Source organism: Mustela erminea, chromosome 1, assembly GCF_009829155.1.
Source record: "Mustela erminea isolate mMusErm1 chromosome 1, mMusErm1.Pri, whole genome shotgun sequence".
NCBI classification, from domain to species: Eukaryota; Metazoa; Chordata; class Mammalia; order Carnivora; family Mustelidae; genus Mustela; species Mustela erminea.
In genome coordinates this window covers 160,479,344-160,498,104 of record NC_045614.1, presented here as the reverse complement: position 1 = coordinate 160,498,104, position 18,761 = coordinate 160,479,344, and the positions used below count along the sequence as shown (strand labels likewise).

The window sequence follows — 18,761 nt, the reverse complement described above, 5'->3', positions numbered from 1 at the left end:
GTAAAATGGACTTACAGTGACAATAAATTATGTTATGATTTTGTCTAGTTAACTTTAAAGAGCCAAGAGAAAAGAACACAACTTACCTGAGCCAACCAAAAATTACTTCCAATCTCGTTCATTTTTATCATAGAGAAGAGTTTGACATTCTTGCCTACTTGAAGTTCATTAATGGGCTCGATCTCTAACAATCCAGTATCATCAATAGAATCAGCAGTGTCTACTGTCTCAAAATCCCAGATCTTATAAAATAAGAAAATACTTTAATCAATGAGCAGTTTCTGAATTTATATTTTCTATAAGAAGGGGCCCTGATTGATGGCAGAGAAGTAGGAGACCTTAGTTTCATCTGGTCCCAGGAATTCAGCTAGGTAGCTATCAAATCACTCTGAACATCTGTGAACTCAACTGGAGATATAAAAAAAGAATAGCTGCAACTCTACAAATAGAACAGTGACCATTTCCCGCAAGGAAGAAGGTGCAGAGAAGTGAAACCAAGGCGATATATGGGAGGATAGGCCATGGGGTTAGGGGAAAAATTTCCGTAAGCCAGCTACCAGAAAGTGATATAGCAGCACAGCACAAAATCAGAACTTTTAGAAGTCTGCTCCTGTGAGGGTTGTTCTGCCTGAAAGGTGATCAGGTGGTAAAACAGGCAGAATCTTAGCTGGGACAGTATGGTCTCAGAATCCCCAAGGTCGCAGGAAGACCTGTGGTGCATGAAGGCTGCAGAGCTCCTAGGAATTGGAGTGAGGAAGCCAGCTCCTATCAGTGAGCCCAGGAGAGGGCTCTCAGCTCAGGGTTGCCATAAACCATGAACTGTGGCACAGTCATTCCACTGCTCTCTGAGTAGGAGCCCAACAAGTGGCAGAACCGGGGAGACTCCTCTTCCTCCCCAAGGAAGAGTGGCATGGGGGATGTGCCAGAGAGGTTGCAGGGTTTAGAGACTCAGGTTGCACACCTGAGGTTGGAAGGCTCGATCACAGGCTAAGTGAGCACAGAGTGTGGATGGAGACCAAGGAGATGGGAGTGATGGACTGCTTTTCTCTGAGGGCTCACTGAGGAGTGGGGCCCCAAGCTCTAGGCTCTGGGACTGGAGATTGGGAGGCCACCATGTTCATTCTCATCCTCTAAAGTTGTGTGGAAAGTCTTCAGGAACAAAAGCCACATAGAGCAATCCTCAGGAGATGTTTACTTAGCCTGGCCCCTTGCCACAGGCAGTGAAATTGAGCCTGGGGCAAAGATACCTGAAAATCAGCAAAACGGGCTCTTTCCCCAGAAGATCAGCAAAAACATCCAGTTAAGAACAAGTTCACTGATTGTAAGGAACTGCAAAATTCCAGTGCTAGGGGAAAATAGTCTATAGAATTCATGGGGTTTTTGCCCATGATTCTTTAGTCTTTTAATTTTTTTCTCTTTCCCCTTTCAACCAATTTCTTATTTTATCAACTCTTTTTTAAAAATCTTTTTAATTTTCATTTTTATAGTAACATTCTATCTTTTCATTGTATTTAATTTTATTTTTGTATACATAAAATTTTATCTTTCTTTACATTTTGGGATGCAGTTTCTTCTAACCAACTAAAATACACCCTGAATCTAGTGTATAGTTCTATTCTCTTCACCTGTCTGATCATATTATTTTTTCTTCTTTTTTTAATCTTTTTTCTTTTTGTTAGCCATTTTTAATTTTCATCTTTACAGTTACATTCCAACCTTTCAATGTATTATATATATTTTCTTTCTTTACAATTTTGAAATCTAGGTTCTTCTAATATACCAAAACATACCCAAATTCTGGTGTATGGCTCTGTTCTATTCACCAGCCTGATCATATTCTCTCTCCACCCCCACCCTGACCAACACCCCCCCACTTCCCAGTTCAGGTCTCTTCTGATTTGTTAAGTGTGCATTTCTCTAGGGTCACTCTTGCCCTTTAAGTATTTTGTTCTCTTGTTCATCTATTCTTCTATGGACAAAATGACAAGAGGGAAAAACTCACCTCAAAAAAGAGAGCAAGAGGCACTACTGACTGCCAGGGACCTAATTAATATGGACATTAGTAAGATGTTGGAACTAGAGTTCAGAATAATTATTATAAAGATACTGGCTGGGCCTGAAAAAAAAAGGGCATAGAAGACACTAGAGAATCCCTTTCTGGTGAAATAAAAGAACTAAAATCTAATCAAGTTTAAATAAAAAAGGCTATTAATGAGATTTAATCAAAAATGGAGGCTCTAACTATGAGGAAAAATGAGGCAGAAGAGAGACTTAGTGACATAGAATATCAAAATGATGGAGAATAAAGAAGCTAAGAAAAAGATCAACAGCTACTGGATCATGAGGGAAGAATTTGAGAGACAAGCGATAACATAAAGTGAAACAATATTAAAATAGTTGGGCTCCCAGAAGAAGAGGAAAGAGAGAAGCAGAAGGTATATTGGATCAAATTATAATGGAGAACTTCCCTAATCTGGGGAAGGAACCAGGTGTTCAAGTCCAGGAGGCTCAAAGACCCCTGCTCAAAAAAAAAAAAAAAAAAAAAAATCCAATAAAAATAGCACTGGGGTGCCTGGGTGGCTCAGACATTAAGCATCTGCCCTCAACTCGAGTCATCATCCCAGGGTCCTGGAATCAAGCCCTGCACTAGGTTCCCTGCTCAGTGGGAGGCCTCCTTCTCCCTTTCCCATTCCCCCTGCTTGTATTCCCTCTCTTGCTGTCTCTCTGTCAAACAAAAAATAAAATCTTTAAAAAAAAATAGGTCAACATCTCAACATATAATAGTAAAACTTGCAAATCTCAGAAATAAAAAGAAAATTCTAAAAGCAGCTTGAGACAAGAGATCCATAACCTACAAGGGTAGAAATATTGGACTGGCAGCAGACCTATCCATAGAGCCCTGGCAGGCCAGAAAGGACTGGCATGATATATTCAGGGTGCTAAATGAGAAAAATATGCAGCTAAGAATATTTTATCCAGCTAGGATGTCATTCAAAATAGGAGAGATAAAAATCTTCTAGGACAAACAAAAACTAAAAGAATTTGTGATCGCTAAACCAGCCCTTCAAGAAATGTTAAAAGTTGGGGCACCTGGGTGGCTCAATGGGTTAAAGCCTCTGCCTTCGGCTCAGGTCATGATCCCAGGGTCCTGGGATTGAGCCCCACATTGGACTCACTGCTCAGCAGGGAGCCTGCTTCCCCCTCTCTCTCTCTCTCTCTCTGCCTGCCTCTCTGCCTACTTGTGATCTCTGTCTGTCAAATAAATAAAAACCTTAAATTAAAAAAAAAAAGAAATATTAAAAGTGATCCATTAAGTGAAGAGAGAGCCAAAAAGTAATACAGTTCAGAAAGGAACAGAGACAACATACAGAAACAGTGACTTAACAGGTAATACAATAGCACTAAAATCGTATCTTTCAATAGCTCTGAATGTAAATGCACCAATTGCCACCCAGTCAAAAGACACAGATTGGATTAAAAAGCAAGCCCCATTGATAAGCCATCCTGAAGACTCACTTTAGACCCAAGAACACCTCCAGACTTAAAGTGAAGGGGCAGAAAACCATTTTTCATGCTAATGGGCATCAAAAGAAACCTGGTATGGCAATCCTTATATCAGATAAATTAGATTTTAAATCAAAGACTGTAAAAAGAGATATTATATCATAATTAAAGGGTCTATCCAGCAAGAATATTTAACAATTGTAAATATTTATGTCCTTAACATGGGTACAGCCAATGATATAAGCAAATTACTAACAAAATCAAAGAAACACATCAATAATAATACAATAATAGTAGGGGATGTTACACCCCACTCACTGCAATGGACAAATCATCTAAGTGGAAGATCAATAAGAAAACAAGGGCTTTAAATGACACACTGGACTAGATGGACTTCACAGGTATATTCAGAGCATTCCATCCTAAAGCAAGAGAATACACCTTCTTCTCAAGTACACATGGAACATTCTCCAGAACAGATCACATACTGGGTCATAAATCAGTTCTCAACTAGTACCAAAAGATTGGGATCATTCCCTGCGTATTTGTGGACCACATGCATTTAAACTGGAACTCAATCATAAGAGGAAATTTTCAAAAAAAAAAAAAAAAACCCTCATATACATAGATGCTAAAGAGCATCCTACTAAAAAATGAATGGGTCAACCAGGAAATGAAAGAAGAATTTAGGGGCACCTGGGTGGCTCAGTCAGTTAGGCATCTCCCTTCAGCTCAGGTCATGGTCCCAGGATCCTGGAATCAAGCCCCACATTGGGTACCCTGCTCAGCAGGGAACCTGTTTCTCACTCTTCTCCCACTACTTCTCTCTCTCACTACTTCTCTCTCTCGGTATCTTTCTCTCTCTCTCAGTATCACTACTTCTCTCTCTCTCTCTCTCACTACTTCTCTCTCTCAGTATCTCTCTCTCTCAGTATCTCTCTCCCTCTTTCTCTCTCTTGATATTTCTCTCTCTTCATCTCAAATAAAATAAAAACCTAAAAGAAAAAGAATTTTAAAAATTCATGGAAACAAATGAAAATGAAAATACAACTCTTCAAAACCATTAGGATGCAGCAAAGGCAGTCCTTAGAGGGCAGCATATAGCAAAATAAACCTTTCTCAAGAATTAAGTTCTCAAATATAAAACCTAACCTTACATATAAAGGAGCTAGAAGAAGAACAGCAGATAAAGCCTAAACCCAGCAGAAGAGAATTAATAAAGATTAGAGCAGAAATCAATTAAATATAAACCAAAAGAACAACAGAACAGATCAACAAAACTAAGAGCTGGTTCTCGGAAAGAATTAATAAAACTTATAAACCCCTGGTGAGACCTACCAAAAATTAAAAGGAAAGTACCAAAATAAATAAAATCATGAATGAAAAAGGAAAGATCATGACCAACACTGAAGAAATACAAACAATTATAAGAACATATTATGAGCAATCATATGCCAACAAATTAGGCAATCTGGAAGAAATGGATATATTCCTAGAGACATAAAACTATCAAAACCGAAACAGGAAGAAATAGAAAACCTGAACAGACCCACAACCAGAAAGGAAATTGAAGCAGTAATCAAAAATCTCCCAACAAACAAGAGCCCAGGGTCAGATGGCTTCCCAGGGGAATTTTATCAAATATTTAAAGAAGAATTAATATCTATTTTTCTGAAGCTATTTGAAAAAGGAAGAAAAAAAGGAAGGAAGGAAAAAAGAAAGAGAGAGAAGGAAAACTTCCAAACTCATTTGATGAGGCCACCATTACCTTAATCACAAAACCAGATAAAGACCCCACCAAAAGAGAATTACAGACCACTATCCCTGATGAAGATGGATGTCAAAATTCTCACCAAAATACTAGCTAATAGAATCCAGCAGTACATTAAAAGGATTATTCACCACAACCAAGTGGGATTTATACCTGGGCTGCAAGGGTGGTTCAATATCCATAAAGCAATCAATGTGATATATGACATTGATAAGAGAAGAACAAGAACCATATGATGCCCTCAGTAGATGCAGAAGAAGCATTTTGACAAAGTACACTTTCTTTTTCCTTTTAAAGGTTTTATTTATTTGTCAGAGCACAAGCAGAAGAGGGGTAGAGGGAGAGCAGTCTCCATGCTAAGCAAGGAGCCCAATGCAGGCATTGATCCCAAGACCCTGAGATCATGACCTGACCGAAAAGCAGATGCTTAACTGACTAAGCCACCCAGGTGTCCCTGCAGTATCTTTTCTTAAAACTCTTCAGTGTGTCATAGAGGGAACATACTTCAATATCATAAATGCTATATATAAAAAGCCTATAGCAAATATCATTCACAATGGGGAAAAACTTAGAGCTTTTCCCCTAAGGTCAGGAACATGGCAGAGATGTCCACTATCACTACTGCTGTTAAAAACAGTACTAGAAGTCCAAATCTCAGCAATCAGACAATAAAAAGTAATAAAAAGCCACACAATGGGCAAAGAAGTTGTCAAATTTTCATTCTTTGCAGATGACATGATATTCTATGTAGAAAACCCAAAAGACTCCACCTCAAAATTGCTAGAACTCATACACAAATTCAGCAAAGTGGCAGGATATAATCAATGTACAGAAAGCAGTTGCATTTCTATACACTAACAATGAGACAGAAGAAAGAGAAAGTAAGGAGTCAATTCCATTTACAATTGCACCAAAAACCATAAGATACCTATCAATAAACCTAACCAAAGAGACAAAGAATCTGTACTCAAAAAACTATAGAACACTTGTGAAAAAAACTGAAGAAAACACAAAGAAATGGAAAAACATTCCAGGCTCATGGATTGGAAGAACAAATACTGTCAAATGTCTATGCTACCTAGAGCAATCTACATTCAGTGCAATTCTTATCAAAATACCATCAACATTTTTCACAGCAGTAGGACAAATAATCCTGAGCTTTGTATGAAACCAGAAAAGACCCCAAATAGCCAAAGGAAAGTTGAAAAAAGAAAAAACCAAAGCCAGTGGTATCACAATTCCAGACTTAAAACTCTATCACAAAGCTGTAATAATTAAAACAGTATGGTACTGGCACAAAAACAGACACATAAATCAGTGGAACAGACTAGAGAACCCAGAAATGAACCCTCAACTCTACAGCCAACTAATCTTCCATAAAGCAGGAAAGAACATCCAGTGGGAAAAAAACAATCTTTTCAACAAATGGTGTTGAGAAAATTAGACAGCCACATGCAGAAGAATGAAACTGGATCGTTTCCTTACACCATACACAAAAACAGACTCAAAATGGATGAAAGACCTAAATGTGAGATAGAAATCCTTCAGAATCTCTGGGGATAACACAGGGAGCAACCTCTTTGACCTTGGCCATGACAACTTCTTGCTAGAAACATCACCAAAGGCAAGGAAAACAAAGGCATAAATGAACTATTGAGACTTCATCAAGACCAAAAGCTTTTGCACAGCAAAGGAAACAGTCAACAAAACCAAAAGACAACTGACAAAATGGGAAAATATATTTACAAATGCCTTATCAGATAAAGGGCTAGTATCCAAGATTTATAAGGAACTTATCGAACTCAACACCCAAAGAACAAATCGAATCAAGAAATGCACAGAAGGCATGAACAGACATTTCTCCAAATACCTACAAATGGCCAATAGACACATGAGAAAATGCTCAACACCACTCAGCACTAGGGTATTTCCATAATGAGATACCACCTCACACCAGTCAGAATGGCTAAAATTAACAAGTCAGAAAACAACAGACATTGGCAAAGATGCTGAGAAAGGGGAACCCTCTTAAAGTGTTGGTAGGAAGGCAAGCTAGTGCAGCCACTCTCGAAAACAGCATGGAAGTTCCTCAAAAAGTTGAAAATAGAGCTACCCTACAACCCAGCAATTGCCCTACAGGGTATTTGCCCCCAAAATACAAACGCAGTGATCCAAAGGGGCATCTGCACCCCAATGTTTATAGCATCAATGTCTACAATGTCCACATCAACATTCAAAGTATGGAAGGAGCCCAGATGTCCATTGACAGATGAATGGATAAAGAAGATATGGTGTATACACACATACCACACACACACACACACACACACACACACACACACACACACAAAATAGAATACTACTCAGCCATCAAAAAATGAGATCTTGCCATTTACAACAATGTGGTTGGAACTAGAGGGTACTATGCTAAGCGAAATCAGAGAAAGACAATTATCATATGATCTCACTCATATGTGGAATTTAAGAAACAAAACAGAGGATTATAGGGGAAAAGAAGTAAAAAAATAAAACAAGACAAAATCAGAGAGAGAGATAAGCCATAAGAGACTCTTAATTATAGGAAACAACTTTAGGGTTGCTAGAGGGGAGGGGGTCAGAGGATGGGGGAGCTGGGTAATGGATATTGATGTGATGTATTGAACACTGGGTATAAACTTGTGAATCACTGTTCTCTACCTCTGAAATTAATAATACATTATATGTTGATTGAATTGAATTAAAAATTTAAAAAATTAAGAAAAAAGAAAGAAAAGATCCTGATTTTGTTTTTCCAAAAGTCATTTCTTCTTCTTCATGCAAATTAGCAAGTAGGTGTAATGGGAACACTAGCCAAAACGTGATCCCTGAGATATTGCTTCCAACTGAAAAATAATAAATTGTAATAGTTTCCTCTGTATATATGGAGATTAGTGAGAAAATACAGCCTAAATAAGAACTCTAATTTGCCCAATGTAAACTTTATGTCAAGGTATTTGTCAGGTTTTTCTGGATATAAAGTGGCCCTAAGGAGTAAATGGTTCCATTATTCAGCGAAACACAATAATGAGCCAGGTTTTGATTTTACCAATGATCCCCTGGAAAGGGGAAATAGGCCTTCTTAATGATTCAAGCACAATCTTCATTATAAGAGGAGGAAATGGATGTAGATGATGTCTTCACAGAAAATGGCTCTCATTATTGATTTAGACTATACCATTCAGGTAAAGATTATTGTCCTGGGACAGGAGAACAGAATGCTATGCAAAGCACGAAGGAACACAGATTCACCTCAGGACAGATAGATTGAGAAAGACTTCTCTGTGAAGTACCAAAGCTACCCTGGATGAATCTATTGACACACCCCACCCTTTTAACCTAGACTCAATAACTCAGCCTTTGGGAAAGAATTTTTCAAAGAGATTTGGTGTTGTCTCCTAGGCTAGCCTTGTTGGGGAGAGGCCCAAGTCCTAGGTTAGAACTAACTCCTGGGAATGGGGTAGGTTTTTCCTAAAGGATTAGATGTAGAGATTTACTGTGTAAAAGACTAAAGAAATTAGGGTGAAATTTTTAAAAGAAGCCAGTTTAGAAATTGGTGGTATTCATGAAGGGACCCTCTGTGAATTATTTGACTTCTTTTCTCTTGAGCTTTCCTTCCAGTTGGTATTTTGACATTTGGGGGTAACATATATCTCAGAAGCATAGTGAATATACTATATGACAAACAAAAGGACATAATTTCCCAGAACAATGAGTAAAATCTAACAAAATTAAATTTAATATGGTAAATGTAAAAATGTATACTAGGGTTCAAAAACCAATGGCAAGGGCGCCTGGGTGGCTCAGTGGGTTAAGCCGCTGCCTTCGGCTCAGGTCATGATCTCAGGGTCCTGGGATCAAGTCCCGCATCGGGCTCTCTGCTCAGCAGGGAGCCTGCTTCCTCCTCTCTCTCTCTGCCTGCCTCTCTGCCTACTTGTGATCTCTCTCTGTCAAATAAATAAATAAAAATTAAAAAAAAAAAAGAACCAATGGCAAGAAGATAAGAGTGCGATAGGCTTAAACAGTGTATTAAACAGTGTATTAAACATAATAAGCACAATAGGTATCATAGGATAACCAGACTATTTTCAAAAATATAGTCTTACTTCTCTTAATAATGCTTCATAAAGAACACCCTGAGAATACTACCACTCTCTTATGAAAGGCACCAGTAGGGATATGCACCAAGAGGGCCACAAGGCAAATCAGCAGCCTCCGGCTTTGCCAGCAACAACTGGGTACATACACATGAGTGGGTGGGAGAAGAGGTAGGACAACAATCAGGAGCACTTAGATGCTGGAGCCCTGTTCCAGCCTACCCCACACTATAGACAGGATAGTGTCTACAGGTGAGGACAAGTGAGTTCACCAGTATAAGGAGCAAGGAGAGGGGAGCTGCCATAGGCAAACCTCATCAGCTCACTTTGCAGTGTATTTCTAATTGGTAACCTCAGTCAAAAATAAGAAGTGTTTGGTATTTTTGTCCCTAGAAAATGGCCCATTCATAATGTGTGTTTTGAAAGGACATCAGTATCCACTATGTTCTGCTAAAATAGGTTTTCATTTTCTGAAACTACTATGTCAACGACAGAATCAAAATAACAAAAGATACCCTCATAAAATGCACGCCAAAGATGCTGTAAATTAACTTTGACTAGAATTTATATATTTACCACAAGGAAAACATTATCTAAAATACATTGGCCCTGGGAATCAATGACCACTGATCTTTTTCATCAAGTGACCTTTGTGAGAAAGAAGAATCTGATCAAACAGGCTGATCTGGAAGGCTTTGATGTGGGTGCTACTGACCTAATGTCAAGAAAACTTACCCTAATACATCCATCTGCCCCAATGGTGATAACTTCGCCCTCATCCAGCATTATCTGGTTAATGGGACCCTGATGACAAGACTTCCTTGCAGCTCGACAGAGCTCAACCTTGATGAGGCCGCCTTCCCACAACAGCATGTTGCCCCACTCTGATCCTGAGAGCACCTGGCAGGTATGTGGAAAGGAAGGAATGTGCATTAAAAACATACATACAGCCAGGTGGTGGGTATTAGAGAGGGCACGGATTGCATGAAGCACTGGGTGTGGTACAAAAACAATGAATACTGTTATGCTGAAAAATAAATAAATAAATAATTTTTTAAAAAAACATACATACATGGATATTTAGCTCTCAAAAGGCAGGTGAGAATTATTTTTATAGCTTATCCCTCTTGATTATGAAAGTTAAAAAAAGAGTATAGAAAAATAGGAAACTATAAATATGAAAATTCACCACTTTGGAAACAACAACTAATCACATTTGGATGTACTTCTTCCTTCCATTATGGGTAGTTTTACATCATTGTAATTAGGTTGTGCATTGCTAGTAATTTCTCAAATATATCTATAATAGCTTTCTTTGTACATCTCTTAAGGGCATAATCCAGGAGTAGAATTATTGGGTCAAAAATGAGAGATGTGTTTAAACTCTTGATAGACAAGATTCTATTTTTTTTCTTCTGTTTTGTTTTTTATTTTTTTAATTTCTTTTCAGTGTGCCAGAATTCATTGATTATGCACCACACCCAGTGCTCCATGCAATATGTGTCCTCCATAATATCCACCACCAGGCTCACCCAACTTCCCACCCCCCACCCCTCCAAAACCCTCAGATTGTTTTTCAGAGTCCATAGTCTCTCATGGTTCATTTCCCCCTCCAATTTCCCCCAACTCCCTTCTATTTTTTTTATTATGTTCAATTAGCCAGCATATAATACATCATTAGTTTTTGATGTAGTGTTCAACAATTCATTAGCTGCATGTAATACCCAGTGTTCATCACACATGTCCTCCTTAATACCCATCACCCAGTTACCCTATCCCCCCACCCCACTCCGTTCTGTAATCGTCAGCTTGTTTCCCAGAGTCTCTCATGGTTTGTCTCCCTCTCTGATTTCCCCCCATCCAGTTTTCTCTCCCTTGCCCTGTGGTCCTTTGCACTATTCCTTATGTTCCACATATGAGTGAAACCATGTAGTAAATATCTTTCTCTCCTTGATGTATTTCACTTAGCATAATACCCTCCAGTTCCATCCATGTCAATGCAAATGGAGGGTATTCATCCTTTCAATTCTAGTTTTTAAGAGTGATAATATTAATTGTTATAAGGTGTTTCAAAAATTGTGAGGCCATTACTGAACTCATATTATAGCATAATAATATCCAATTTCAAACAATAATAATAATTTGAAACCAGCTCCTATTTATCCATTTTATCCAGCACTTCCCCAAGTGTGTACGACCAAACACTAGTTCTTAGGACATTTAACTTGTATTAGATAATAAGTCGTACTAATTAAGTATTGACTCTGTGCCAAGTGCTGTTTGAGCATTTTATATATATTAAGTTATTTAATCCTAAAAACCCACATGAACCTGGTACATTTATTGAGGGTACCACATACAGTTATGCAGGTTGATTATTTATTTTCCCAGAAAAGTCAAGCCAACAGAAGCCCTAAAAATTACTATTCCCATTTTACAAAGGAGAAAACTGAACAGAACAGTTAAATGGCTTGGACAAAATACCCAAAGCAGTCAGGATTTTAAACCAGGAAACTTCACTCAAAAGTTCCTGTCCTGGGGCACCTGGGTGGCTCAGTGGGTTAAAGCCTCTGCCTTTGGCTCAGGTCATGATCCCAGGGTCCTGGGATGGAGCCCCACATTGGGATCTCTGCTCAGCAGGGAGCCTGCCTCCCCCTCTCTCTGTGCCTGCCCCTCTGCCTACTTGTGATTTCTGTCTGTCAAATAAATAAATAAAATCTTTAAAAAAAAAAAAAAAGAAAGAAAGAAAGAAAGAAAGTTCCTGTCCTAACACTACTTCCAAAGACATATGCTTGGATAAACAAAATCAAACAAGTTTCTTTTCTCTAGGACTCTCTGGAGACTTTAACATAGAAATGTTCACTAAAAATCACGGAGAGGAATTTCTAGATACAAAGGAATCTGACCAAGAAAGTCTTATTTTCACAGAGCTTCTGTGTAGACTAATGTTCCATGAAACACCTTGGGAAGCTCAGATCTAGTTCTTGCCTGCCTCCTCCTCATCGGCGCCCCAGTTCCCTCTCACCTAGACTAATTTACTCAGTCTTTTCTACCTCCCCAGTCCACTCATCTTATCCATTCTGCTTGTTTGACTTATCACCAAACCTCAGCTCACTTTCAACAGTCATTATTTAGACTTGCTTTCTTCTGCCCAGTAACAAAACCACCAGAAACCACCCATGCCTGGCCGGCATTCCCTTCTGAAAGGTCATACATGCTTAGCTTTCTTTTTCCATTTGTCCTGAAAAATGAAATGAAAGTGACATCTTCCATGTTGGCTCATTCCCCTTGACTCTACATTTCCCTTCCCTCAATTCATTTGGCATGTTGTGGCCAGACTGATATAGAACTTCATTTGCAACTCTACTCTTCCAATGTATGATAGTTCTGCCTGGCTATGAACCTACTTATACATAGGACCCAACTATACCTCTCAACCTAATTCCCACTCTTTGCCAACATGAATGCTCTTTCCTGAGTAGCCTTCCAAATATAGGATACTATTCCTAACTCTAAATATTTCCTTTTGTGTCTCTCATTTTAAATGGCTTCTTTTCTCCTTTATATACAATGCAAACACTACTGAAACTTTCAAAGATATATCTTATGGCATGTTTTGCTTTTGTTTTTTTTTGTTTGTTTGTTTGGTTGGTTTTATTTATCTATTTGAGAGAGAGAGAGCGAGCAGGGCAGAAGCAGAGGGAGAGGGAGATAATCTCCAGCAGATCCCCTACTGAGCATGGGGCCCTACCTGAGGCTGGATCCCAGGCCCCTGAGATCATGCCATGAGCAAAAACCAAGAGTCAGACGTTTAACTGACTGAACCACCCAGGCACCCCCTTGTGGCCTGTTTTTAACAATCTCTCTCTTACTTTAATTTCCTGCATTATTCAGAATTTGAAACTAAAATTATTTGTGATCATTTTATAGCTTTGGATATACATTTATTTATCTAACTAGCATCCAAGGCTTTTGATTTCCTCCCCTACAACATGATTCCAAATTGAGAATATCTACTAGGTAGATGACCAGTCCCTCTGGTTCCTCAAAGTAATATTTGTATGCTAGCAATTACTTTTAACAGAGATGTTCACAAATAATACCATATAACTCATCCTAATAGGAAGCCAAATACAATATTAATGGAGAATTGAACCTATAGCAATATGCCCACAACTTTTTACAAAAGGAAGAGAGAAAATAAACTAACAATGTTATAAAATAAACTACCAGATTAAAGTTGCCATGTATCTCTAGGTGCCACTGTGAAGTGGCTCAATATTCCTAAATAATAATCTGACAATGAAAGAAAAATCCACAAGACTGTATACCACCTTTGAGCCAGTAAGTCCTCTTGGAGCATCATGATAAAGAGGAGGGACAGATAAACATTATAAACACTGCAACTCCATGATGATGAATAACAATGTATCACTATGTTAATATATTAAAATACCTGCATACTTTATATATGCATGTATAATATTTAGTAAACAAAACCAAAAAGGATATTTACATATGGATTATGACAATTCCTTAGAACTATATTAATTAAAACTGATACTCTGAAGAGCCAAAATTAAACATTCATTGTCTTTACAATGATAGTGTCCATCATTAATAACATTGGCAGGGCTTTTTAGAATGTCTAATGGGCTTTCATATATTTTCATTTTGAAAACATGATTTTATTATTGTGGAATAGTGGCTGTACTCACCTTCCCATCTGGGAGCTGCATGTAACCTTCTATATCAGTAGTGGCTGTTTTGCCAAATCGACCCAATGAGCCCTGAAGCTTGAGACCAGTGAATGTTAGAGCCATTTCCCAGAACCTACAGACAAGAAAGAGACTCAATGTACCTCAAAGAGGCTTTATCTATGTTTATTCTCCCCAAGTATTTACATGTTTCAGAGTCATATATATCATTTCATTTGCTTATTCATTAACTAATATGTATGAAGCATCAACTACCTGTCAGACAAAGTTCTAGGCAATATAAATTCAGAATTGAGCAAAATAGACAAATTCCCTGCCTTTGCGGATATTTTATATTAGAGTCCTGCTGTTCTATACAGCTGACCCTAGCCAACTTTGACTATTTTAATTCAGATTTAACGTAATTAACACTAAACCAAATTTAAACCTCCGTGTTTCAGTCAGACTAGCCAGTTTCAAGTACGTATAGCAAAAATGTAGCCAATGTCTATTAGATTGGACAACATAGAACATTTCCATCTTGGCAGAAAGTTGTTCTATTGAATAATACCATTTTAGAAGATGCAAAAGTTTTCAAAAAATTTCTCACTTACTTGTGTAGTTAAGAGTCATTTCTTAATAACACTGTGCTCTCATGCTCTCATGTATAAAATGAGACTACTAATAGCACCTACTTCATAAACTTGTTGAAAAACTCTTAGAACAGTGGCTTATACATAAAAGCAATGAATAAATGTTGGTTATTACTAACATTTTGTATTAATAGTCTAAGCAAGTGAACAGATTATGAAGAACATATAGAAAAAGAATCTGGCCTGCCAACTAGATATAAAATAGATAATGGATGGTATCAACAAGCCAATAATATGAAGCCAAAAGCTTAAATAACCAACATCCTTTCCATGGCTATGACAGGACCCTGATCATACATTTCCATATACTCTGTTTCTTCTATAGCACTTCACACATGAAATTACTTGATTTCTCTCCCCAAAGATACAATGCAAAGAAAATATGCATTCTACTAAATGATGGGAAAATGTAAAGAGAATTTTTAGCCTATAGCTAGCAGATTACTTGAGAATTCCCCCAAATTTCCATCTTAAAATCTGTTCAATTAACCTATATCTCTAATGAATAAATAAGAAGAGAGCCAGGTTTAAATTGGAATAAGAGCAACTTAGGATAAAAATGTCTTTCTCGAAGAGGACACTGGAAATCTAGTTATGAGCAGCCCAGAGATGGTGACAGAAGGCTGTTAAATAAATGCATAAGACAGGGTAGAATGACGACAGAAAAAGACAAAATCATTTCATCCTGGAAAAGAGAGCAGAGTATGAAAGAGTGAAAAGGACATGGAGTTTAGAGCCAGAGCCCTGAGATCAAGAGTAGGCTCCATTAAAATTTAGTACCGAGGGTCCTGTGTTAGGATGTCAAAATGACTTAGCTATCATACAATATTGCTATCACAGGGGCACCTGGGTGGCTCAGTGGGTTAAGCCTCCGCCTTCAGCTCAGGTCATGATCTCAGCGTCCTGGGATCCAGCCCTGCATCGGGCTCTCTACTCAGCTAGGAGCCTGCTTCCCCCTCTCTCTCTGCCTGCCTTTCTTTTTTTTTTTTTTTTTTTTTAAGATTTTATTTATTTATTTGAGACAGAAATCACAAGTAGACAGAGAGGGAGGCAGGCTCCCCGCTGAGCAGAGAGCCCGATGCGGGGCTTGATCCCATGACCCTGGGATCATGACCCGAGCTGAAGGCAGAGGCTTTAACCCACTGAGCCACCCAGGCGCCCCTCTGCCTGCCTTTCTGTCTACTTGTGATCTCTCTCTCTCTGTCAAATAAATAAAATTTTAAAAAAGAAAAAAAACAATATTGCTCCCACAGATTTAAAGTGGATCGGATTGCATGGAGCACTGGGTGTGGTGCAAAAACAAGGAATACTGTTACGCTGAAATAAATAAATAAATAAATAAATAAATAAATAAATAAAAAAGTAAAGTGGATCTGAAAACTCAATATGCCATGTTAGTAAGTAAGAGTAAGTCCTCTTTTAGGTGGTAAAGCCTGTAGGAAGGCAGCAGGCTAAATTCTTTTTAGCTATACTGGCTTCAGTCATAAAAGCCCCAGAGCCAACTAGAAAAGCAGCACTACAGTTAGTTTTGAAGAGAACACATTTAAAAATTATCCTAATGTTAACATCAGCACAAATGTCTCCAGCTGGCTAATCCTCTCAGACAATATCCTTAATGATAATCTACCAGCACCTGTACCAGTCACACAACCTACTTGATGTGGCCTGATCCCGATGTAGTAAGCTGCTCATCATCTTCGGGATTGAAAGTAACCTTAAAAACCTCCTGGGAAAAAGCTTTTGTCCTCAGTATGGGCTGTTCTTCTTTCCAATTCCAGATGGTCAGTGTGTAATCAGGGCTGCTGCCAACAGAGGCTAGCAAGGTACCACTGTTGTCAAAATCCACATAAGCATAGCCCAGCTCAGTCCCATCTGAAAGAATGAATGAGAGTCTAATGAACAAAGGCAACACTTATTTCATTTTCAAAAGTATATTATTTAAAAGAAAAAAGGAGGGAAAGAGAGCAAGCGAGCACCCTTGGTGATAAGTATTGATGAAAGAACGCCAAGGATTCCCAAAGAAAGGATCCAAAAATCATGCATCACCCTTGGCTTTGGAATGAGTTACATAACAGGAGGGGGGAAAGTGAAGAAATCCTAGTCACATTTTGCATGAGAACACACTCCCTTTTATGAAGTGGGGACAGTCATGAATAGGCAGGGCATAGAGGATTCTTAGGACAGTGAAAATACACTGTAGGAGATGATAAGGATGAATATACATCATTAGACATTTGTCTACACCCATAGAATACAACACAAGAGTAAACCCCAGGGGACACTGTGGACTCTGGGTGACTATAATGCACTAACAGAGACTAGTCCTCAGTAAAAATGTACCTGGTAAGTGATGTTAATAATGGGGAATGTTATGTATATGTAGGGGAAGAGGGCTATGGGATATCTCTGAACCATCCTCTCAACGTTATTGCAAATCTTAAACTGCTCTGAAAAGTAGTCCATTTAAAAAACTAACTACTAGAAGTAACTATATGGAGAACAAAATTTATAAGAGAACTGTGGTGATTAATTTCATTTGTGGTTATTTTAATCCAGGTGGACCTTATTCAATCAGATGAAAGTCCTTAAAAGCAAAACTGAGATCTCCCTGAGGAAGATGAAATTCTACCTGAACATGTAGCATCAACCCAGCCCAAGAATGTCCAGCCTAGGAGTGCCTGAGTGGCTGTCAGTTAAACAGCTGTCTTGAGCTCAGATCATTCATCCCAAAGTCCAGGGATCAAGCCCCACATCGGGCTCCCTGCTTGGCAGGAAGCCTGCTTCTCCCCTCCTGCTCCCCCTGCTTCTGTTCACTCTTTCTATCTTTCTTTCTATGTGAAATAAATAAATAAAATCTTAAAAAAAAAAATAAATAAAGATTGTCCAGCCCACCAGCCTGCCCTACAACCTTCAGACCTGCTAGCCCCCACAAGTGCAAAAGACAATTCCTTTAAATAAAGTGTCTCTGGAAAACCCTGAATATTGTTAACCTTGAACATGGAATATTTTAGAGGATGTACTGAGCTCACCTTGAAGGATTCTGTAGGGCTTCAAAGAAGGATACTCATAGATGATAATCTTTGGGAAAACTCCTTTTTCAGCTACTGTGAAGTAAGTTTTATCAGGATGTACCTATAGAGAGTAAAATCTCACTTAAATAATAAAAGGAGAATTTTCTTATAGTCCTATTAATGTAGTATTTAGCATATGTGATTTTATAATTTATTAGGATCCCCTTCAATAAAAAACTTAAAAATGGGCACCTGATAAGTACGTGGTGATGGATGTGATTTAAAATGAAATCTAGGGTGCCTGGGTGATTCAGTCGGTTAAAGCCTTTGCCTTCGTTCTGCTCAGGTCATGATCCCAGGGTCCTGAGATCAAGCCCCACATCCATCGAGGGAAAAAAAAAAAAATCTCTGCTCAGCAGGGAGCCTGCTTTCCCAACCCCTCTCTCTCTCTGCCTGCCTCTCTGCCTACTTGTGATCTCTGTCAAGTAAATAGATAAAATCTTTAAAAATAGAAAAAATAAATAAAACGAAACCTAAGGGAACGCTCATTTTAAGTTTTACTTTTGTTAACAGAGCCATTTCCACCCCTACAGTTTTTTTAATTGCCATCAGAAGAGCTAGAACAATGGTTCTCAATCATTAGCACACATCAGAACCACAGGAGGGCTTATTAAGGCACAGAAGGCAAGCCCTACCACCAGAGTTTCTGATTCAGTGTATCAGGGCTGGGCCCCCAAAATTTGCATTTCTATCACTAACAAGTTCCAGGTGATGTTGCTGCTGCCAGCCCTGGGACCATTCTTTGAGAACAACTAAGTTAGATGAATTGTTTACCCTCCATATATAAATCAGACTAGCTTTTTGTACAGAAAAATCCATGTTTCTAGAGTAGGTTACAGCTCAGTTTTTAAAAATGCACCTTGGACAAATTCACTGCAAATGTCTATAAACTTACTAGAAGTGAGAAATATATATTTCCAAGCCAGACGCAG

The 18,761-nt window shown here is 38.4% G+C and overlaps 1 protein-coding gene across 6 annotated transcripts in view; it reads right to left on the bottom strand.

Annotated features, from left to right (window-relative positions):
* Window positions 1–18,761, bottom strand: part of CFAP44 (cilia and flagella associated protein 44) — a 157,066-nt gene that overhangs the window by 120,132 nt on the left and 18,173 nt on the right. For all 6 annotated transcript variants that reach the window (XR_004286991.1, XR_004287006.1, XM_032348695.1 and 3 more), the window contains 5 exons: window positions 17,788–17,890; window positions 16,414–16,630; window positions 14,127–14,241; window positions 10,144–10,308; window positions 87–242 (listed from right to left, as the gene is read on the bottom strand). Coding sequence is in view for 4 of the 6 variants with exons in the window: in XM_032348695.1 (XP_032204586.1) it covers window positions 87–242; window positions 10,144–10,308; window positions 14,127–14,241; window positions 16,414–16,630; window positions 17,788–17,890 (756 nt within the window). In the remaining 2 variants the exon portion in view is untranslated. The remainder of the gene's footprint in view (window positions 1–86; window positions 243–10,143; window positions 10,309–14,126; window positions 14,242–16,413; window positions 16,631–17,787; window positions 17,891–18,761) is intronic.